We start from the raw sequence: 8042 nt of genomic DNA on the forward strand, positions 1-8042 counted from the left end.
ACCTAAAACTAAGAGTATATCTTTGTGTATTCAAGGGATCTGCTTTGCTAAAATGGCCCTTTTCCTTGCCTAAAATGCACACAGTTAAACACTTCCTCGGCCCGGGAGCAGCTCAGTACAGTCAGGTGTCCTTCTCAAGACTCTCAGTTTTAGCCTGAGGGTCCAGGGTTGAGATCCTCTTCTCTTCTTTGGGGCTGCAGTTTTTTGTTTTTGATTAAATCTACATCTACATTGAAAATGCTGACATGCATGGTTGGCGTATTTGACAGGAAGCGGGGATGCACTCTCCCCAAGATACCTCCTGCCTGGGACGAGCAATGAACCTCAGGTTATTTTGAGTGTGTGGATCATTCAGTGGCGTCACCTACCCGTCATAGTGAGAAACTGTCAAATGCATGGCATGTAGAGTGTTTAAATACCTCATCCATGGCAATGACAGGAAATAGGTCCATTTCAAGATAATGCCCCGGCAAGTGGATACCGCTGGTATGATGCAGGGGAACGTGTCGCTGTCACTTTAAATGACCTCGGGTGCAGAAAAAGAAGCAAACTTTCAATTAAAAATATTCACTCAGCGTGATGGATGCGGTAATGCTTTAGGGCCGCTCGCTAGTAGCAAGATGCATCACTCCTCCAAACATAATTAAAATCAAAAACAGGTTGTGTGGCAGCTATAGCCTTTAGACTTGGAAACCTTGACCTTTAATTAAAGCAACTCCACCGGTTTACATTTTGTAAAGTCCAGAGCACACCGCCAAAATGCATCATGAGGCAAAACTATCAATGAGGCAAAAGTTTGGAACCTAAAATGGACAAAAGATAGCGTGTTGTATGTTGCTGCTAATACGGTATAACTTGAGATTGTATAAACGATACACATGGACATGAACCCTGCATGCGTTGGGTCCTTTGTGGTTTCTTAGGGTTATCCAAGAAACAAACCTCAATAAACATAACAAACAGTGGTTCAATTTCACCTAATTAGCAAGATATTATAAGCATAACCAATGAGATAACGCAGGTCTTCATATTTACACTTCTTTTCCCTTCAATTAGCAGGGGAAATTGGTTTTTACCACTAACATGACTCAATGTGCCATGAAGCATCAACACTGCACACTGATATATCCTTCGGGAACCTCATTAAAGAATCACTGCGTAGCTGAGAGCGGCGACATCACTCAATGACTTATTTTACAAAAACAGCGCTCGCATTTTAAAGTCCTCGTACGTGGTGATCTCAGTCGGATTAGGCGTCGGACAATTTGTCACGAAGGTAAAGGTTTAACGGGATATGCAGCTGGTCCAATACCATTCCTGCCTTTAGTGTTTCATGTTAGTGAGGCTAATAGCTATTCGCAACATCTGTAAATTAAAGCGGGTGTCACTTTCAAGCTGTACAGTGTGAAGAAGTACACGGGGGTAGATATAATTACGAAGTTGAATTAGAGTGTCGTATATCAAAACGTACAGCTGCTTTAGCAATCTCATCACGTTAATGTTATTTGGACGGGCAAATTTGCTACCGACTTAACAATTCACCAGAGTCCAGGGCCATTTTTCAAAACACCAATTACGGATCTGCAGCCCATCGATCAGAGGGCTAGCTATTTACTCACAGTGACATAAATTAACTCATGTGTCCCTGAATAAAAGGCTGGGAAGGGACATAATTGAACCCCATCACGGGGGTTAAGTCCTCCATCCTGCAACCGCATAACGAACACATCTTTTTGGTCTAATTGTGGAGTACCTTTCCATCGGGCTCCTATACTGTAGCATGATAGTGTATTCTCTAGTGTGTTTGCGTAGGTGAAAGTTGTAAATGATGGTAAATCTTCCCTTTTATGGGTGACACGACACGGTACGTGTTTATGAGCGGTACTTGGAAGAACAAATATTGGTTGGATGAATTGATTTCTGTTGCCTCTCCATCAACAAATATGTTGCAGAGGACAGAATGCAAAAGCAGGGGAAGAGGGGGGGGGGGGGGGGGGGGGGTATTTATTTTAAGCAGCATTATTTATATTCTTGTACTATCTCGTTTGAAGTGAAATACTCAGCGGCAGATGAAAAGAAACAATGGTGCTATTGAACTTGATGAGTAGAGGATGCATCAAAAGCAGGAGCCTGTGCTTTATCGGAGAGGGGCGGGCGTTTCGTGTGTGTGTGTGTGTGTGTGTGTGTGTGCGTTTGCCTCGAGGGTTTTGATCTCTCTCCCCACTAAACAGAGTGGAGTCCATCAGCAACAGATACCTGCTCAATTATTCAGGAGGTTAGCATGAAAAATAAATGTCTTCTTCCTGCAGTGAGAGGTGTATTGCTGCTCTGGTTTCTGCGAGTCTTTCAAACTTCCGCTGTGCACTTGAGGTTTGGCCGGTCAATTGATTCCGTTCAGCTATGACTGCGGATCACTGCATTTGCCTCTTTATTGGTCGAGACCGCAACATCTGGGGACAAACTTTTTTGACACAAACGCCTCCTCGCAGTGAGCGCCGCGTCAGGGGAAAAGTCGTGCTACTCAAGTCGAATGATGGTGAGTTTGAGAGAAAAGCGGTTCAATCGAAACTCTCCTCTCGACCACCTGAATTCCAACGGACGGAAACAAAACGTAGCAATGGAAAACCACACCAGAAGGTTCATAGAAAGAAAAGCTTTAGCAGGATTAAAATGTTTCAATGGTGTTTATATGACTACATGCTAACATCAATGCTCACTGGGTGGTTATCATTGGGTTTAGGTTTCAATTCAACCTCTGTTACTGTTATGATCCCAGTAATGTTGATTTGAACGTGTTTTTATTGCTTGATCTGAACAAAAAAATACAAATAAAGAATGTATTGCTCCTGGGATTAATGCCCCTTGCTTCAGAGAAATGAAGCTGCACGTACAGATGCAAATTAACAGAATACAGTTTGTATTCATTGCCATCAAATCTCCTTGTGCACTCAAAATGTTGAACTGCAGTGGCTCCTCCAATTTAAATGACACTACCTTTAGTGTTTGACTGTAAAGACATTTATAACAGCATGTAAATCTGGACCTTCTTTGCATGTTTGCAAATGGTTTGAGCTCCTCCACTTGTTCCATGTGACAGCATGGATCTATGAGGGTAGTCCTCTGAACAATATAGGCTTGTCACACACTCAGCGAGCTCACTCCCATGATTAGACTGGAAAATGTCCCACGTCTCTGCTGTCAAGTCTCTTTGTTCTAGGTGATCGCCATTTGGCATTAGCTGACCTTTTCTTTTTGTCTGTCTTCAGCGCTTCCTATTTTACATTTCTTCTCCTGTCTGACTAATTTGTGGCTGTCTTTGTGTCGCTGTCTCCTTTTTCTCTTTTTGACGACGGGCTCAGGAAGAAAACAAAAGGTGGAATAAATAGCTCTGCACAAAGTCTTACATTAGCTTCCTCTCTGGTTCTCTCCCTTTCCAGGTGGTCCATCGCGTTGGTCCTCCCCTCCATGCGACTGCTGCTGCAAGAACCACAAGGGAGACGGCGAGGGCGAGAGCGGCACCTCCTTCAACGAGCTCTCCACCTCCAGCTCCGAGAGCCAGTCCGAAGCCAGCTCTCCCCAGGGAACCGTCATCTGCGGGCCGGTCAGCCGCCAGTCGCACCCCCACGCCAACGTCCAAACACTGGACAGGCCGCCGAAAAAGGGCCCGATCCCCATGCTCCAGCAGTCCGACCAGCGGCGGAAGAGTGACTTGCTGCGCACGCTCACGGCGAGCGCCCGCGACACCAGCACCTGCAAGAAACGGCCGGCGAAAGAGAAGCTGACGGTGGAGGAGGAGCTGGACAAGTGCATTCAAGACTTCCGCAAGATCAAGATCCCGGAGAGGTTCCCCGAGAGGAAGTACATGTGGCAGGCCGACCTGCTGAGAAAGCACCGCGTCTGAGCCAGGGGAAAGCCGGCCGGACAGGGGAGCAAGACACGCAAGGCCAAGGATCAGTTTACATGTTTTTTGATCACGACTTTTGCAACAAAAAGGGAGATTACACTAAACACATTTGAATCCAGTTTCTGGTGGGAAACGTCACCTTCACGGCAGTAGGTTGAGAACTCCACAGAAGCTAGTAAGAAGCATAAAAACCAGACTGTTCTCTCATTGACATAGTGCGTATGTGTGTGTAGTTTAGGCCTCCTGTATGTACCGTAAGTATGTGCTGTACCTCGCTGAATGCTTCGGAGAACTGAATCATTTATCCCGAGTGGGTGAAAGACATCCTCTATGAGCCCATCAACCATCTGAAAGGCTTCCTAATGGCTACGATGGGGGTTACCAAGGGTTACTGGACTGCACACACTGTCATCCGTCATCATTTCCCTGGAAAACCATCACAGGAGCCACCGTTTTAGTCCACAAAGACAAACTGATTTAGTATGTGAATGTGTGTTAATGTGTGTGTGTGTTTGCACCCAGGTGGCCTAGAGGTCACGGATAAATCTGCATCAGGACCCATTAATAATTCATGCTGTCCTCACAGTCCTCTCACTATAAATACACCCGGAGCTCTGTGCTGCCATGGTGGTGTAAACAGCTAGGTCAATTACTTTTAGGCAACATTTTGGGGACTTCTGAGGCAGGAGGAGGTACAATTTCATCAGCGGCATGACTAATTTTCTTCTTCTTGTATCCAAGTACCCCAAGTGACTCAAACCACCCTGCGTCGCATTGTTTTTTTTTTTCCTTTTTGCTGTGTCGGCGAAATATGGAGCAATTACCAGGTCAGCGTGTGAAGGATAAGTGAAGGATTTGAGTGTCAAAAGCAGGGAAATACAGAGGTTACATATAGAAAAGTGCTGATTTAACACACACACACACACACACACACACACACACACACACACACAGTGGTCCGTTTACATCCAAGCAAATTTGGCCAATCACACCAAAATGAACACAATACATTGGTTCCAACACAGATGGTGATCAACCACGAGGTCGTTTCATCCACGCTCAATATGACAGTGAATACAGTGAGAATATCACGACAGAGGCGAACCCAACAGAACAGACTGTTGACATGGTGATGTATAGTTATTGATGATAGGGTACGGTGGAGGAGCCAATAGATGTGGTTTACAGTTATTAATGAAATGCCTGGATTACATAGAAACACGAGCCTGTCGAGATGATCATTTAATTGTTTATTTAGACAGAAAGCGATATTGGCATCCCGATCTCTGTTTTAGGAGAGACATATTTAAGAGAAAATGTATATCAAACGGATTTAACATATTGTACAACAATCAAAACGACTATGGGAACAAATACATCATGCAGTGAGAGGAATGCAAAATTATTTATGAGCAGAAGAAAAGCCAATTTAAATGTTGATGGGCGAATAAAAAGCAGTCCAAAGCAATGTGGAAGGAAGCTTCCCAAACCTCTACATGTCCAACGTGTGAGACAATAATGGATCACATTCACTTTAAGTTTCCATAAGAGGAAGAAGCCAATATGACTGCTAACACAAACATTTGTTTACTGGTCACAGCTTCAGGAAGCAAAATCATGTTATTTGTGAATAGTGTGATAGACAGACTAAGAATAATGATGCGGTTTGGCTTTGGAAATTATAAATATTAATGGATTTATGTATAAATGAAAGACAGTGTAACTCATTTTCACAGAGAAAACTTAAATTATTTGTTGTTATTGCAGTTTATGAAAGTGCAGAGGAATGGGCTTTAGAAACAATCACAGCTAATTTAAAGATAAATTAAAAGCACACATGAGAATATAATATGCATAGTATGAACTTATTCAAAGAGCAGTTTATTTAAAAACAAATATCCCTTATATGTTATTAGAAATGGAAAATTAAAAATGTTCTATTATACTTATTTTTCTATCTAAAGGCCTTTAAATTGATTGTGAAATGCCTTTATGTTGCCCACAAAAATGGATGAGTGGTAGAAAGGCAGTGAGAGAGTAATGATACATCTTCAGTGGTCTGCTGGGCTTTATTATAGTATACATTCATACGGTTGCAATAGGTGCTAGATACAAACCAACCATTTTCCTCATGTCAATATATAATGAATATGACTTATTTTTCTACATTGCTGGGATATTACATTTTCATTTTAAGGTCATTTATCTTATGAACTGGAGTTGAAGTATGTTAATCCAGACTACACATCATATGTAAATAAACACCATAAATCATAACCAGAATAATGTATTATACTCTCTGTAAATAACATGCAAATCCACCGCTGCCACACCATTTTTTTTTAATTTTTGTGATGCAGTAGACTGACGCTAATGTAACACAGCCATTCTTGTTTTATCACTTAGGAGTGTTGGGCCATCAGAGACGAGGGGGAAGATATAATACACACCTATAACATATTATAGCCCGTGTTTACCACCATAACAAATGATAAGCTACCTGCTCTCCGAGACAACGGCATCATAAACGGCCTGTCAGCACATTTGTCTGGCGGAGCTACAGAGGCAGCCGCTGGTGACCGAGACGTTTTTAGCGACGCTGAATTGCAATCAATAAATCCGAAGATCCCCCGGCCTTAAACAAACAAGAAAAACAGCAACTAAAGGTGTGTACGAAAACTCATAATGTACAAACTGTTCAACTGTAACCCTGAAGCCGTTTGTTACCGTACAGTGGAGTCGCGGACAGTGATTGTTTTTTTATTTTTGGCTCCGTACTTCAGAACATTGGATTTGAAATGAAACAACTATGAGGTGAAAGTGCTGACTTGCAGCTTCGAGCAGTGTTCAAGGGTGTTTGCAGCCACACTGGGTGAAAAGTGTGAGATTCACAGCACTTATTCCAACAATTGTAGGACGATAGATCAGGACAACAATTCTAAACACACACACGCAAGCAACAAACACGTTTTTATGGTCCAAAACTTGGTTGAACAAGTCGGTGTCTTGACCTGAATCCCATGGCCATAGAGGTCACGAGGTATGAAATAAAAGTAGTGAATTAATGACCTATAAATGATCTTACTGACCTGCTTATGATGGATGATCTTGATCAACACTTTCCCCAGAAAAGGCAGTTGAATTCCTGCAAAGCATCATAAAAGGTAACTAAATCATTTCACTCATGGAAGCCTTTAGTTCAGACATCAGCTGACGGAATGCTAAACATTGAGCATCCATCGTGATGATCACATTTTTAATTTCATTGCAAGATAAGCCGAAGCCAGAAGCATTTAGGTATGAATATCAAATCGACCCTGTGTTTTCTTTCTTCACTGAGACGGACAGAAATTAAGCGACTGTCAATCAAAGCTCCATTTTGGGAATATAGATATAGGACAAGATGAGGAGACTGAGGGAAAAGATGCTGACATAGTTTTAAAATGCCCCTAAACTGCCTTAGTTCAGTTTGTGGACCTCATTCAATCCTAGTTAAAAAACCCTGCGTACGTCCAGGCTCCACGTTATCATGCGTTTTACTGCAGAGCAGCAGACCGAATGCAAAAAGCCCCTAAAACTAGCAGGAAGTGGCGACAGCTGCAGTATAGGCTGCGTTTTGATTGCAAAGGATTTGCAAACCAAATATTGAATAAGACAACTTGATTCCGGGGGTTGACATTCCCCACTTTCCCCAAACAAGTTGGAGCTGAGAATGGTGGGTTTAACATCATAGTCTGTTTCAGTTTACATCTCATGCGCTGAGTAGAGAGCCAACACACAACAATCCCGACTGCTCTGTACACATCTTTGTACAGGTATTGTATTGCAAGTGTGCGGTTAATAAATAAAGGAGGCAAAAGCTGAATTTGAGCATTTGGCCAGAAAATAGTTTGCCTTTGGTTGAATTTTGCTTTAAGCTTTCTGAGAACAGCATGCGGACTGTGTGATGATTTGTTCTCCTACCCATAATATAATCATTTGTGTGTTTTCAGCTGCTGGGACAACTATTATCTGGCCAAATGACCCAAACACTGTAAACAGAATAATCATGATTCACGTGAAAAGTCTCTGATTGTCGAGAAAGAATTATTGCATAGCTTTTGGCATATTTTTTCCTGGACATCTGCAGTAGTTAGTC

The 8042-nt window shown here is 42.5% G+C and overlaps 1 protein-coding gene across 1 annotated transcript in view; it reads left to right on the forward strand.

The window, feature by feature from the left end:
• The window catches only part of kctd16b (potassium channel tetramerization domain containing 16b), a 61658-nt gene extending 56644 nt beyond the window's left edge, over nucleotides 1–5014 (forward strand). Inside the window, exon 2 of the mRNA XM_084028060.1 lies at nucleotides 3438–5014. Coding sequence (XP_083884186.1) covers nucleotides 3438–3901 — 464 coding nt within the window. The 3' untranslated portion in view covers nucleotides 3902–5014. The remainder of the gene's footprint in view (nucleotides 1–3437) is intronic.
• The last annotated feature ends 3028 nt before the right edge of the window (nucleotides 5015–8042 follow it).

This window comes from Eutrigla gurnardus (genome assembly GCF_963514095.1).
Source record: "Eutrigla gurnardus genome assembly, chromosome: 15".
NCBI lineage: Eukaryota > Metazoa > Chordata > Actinopteri > Perciformes > Triglidae > Eutrigla > Eutrigla gurnardus.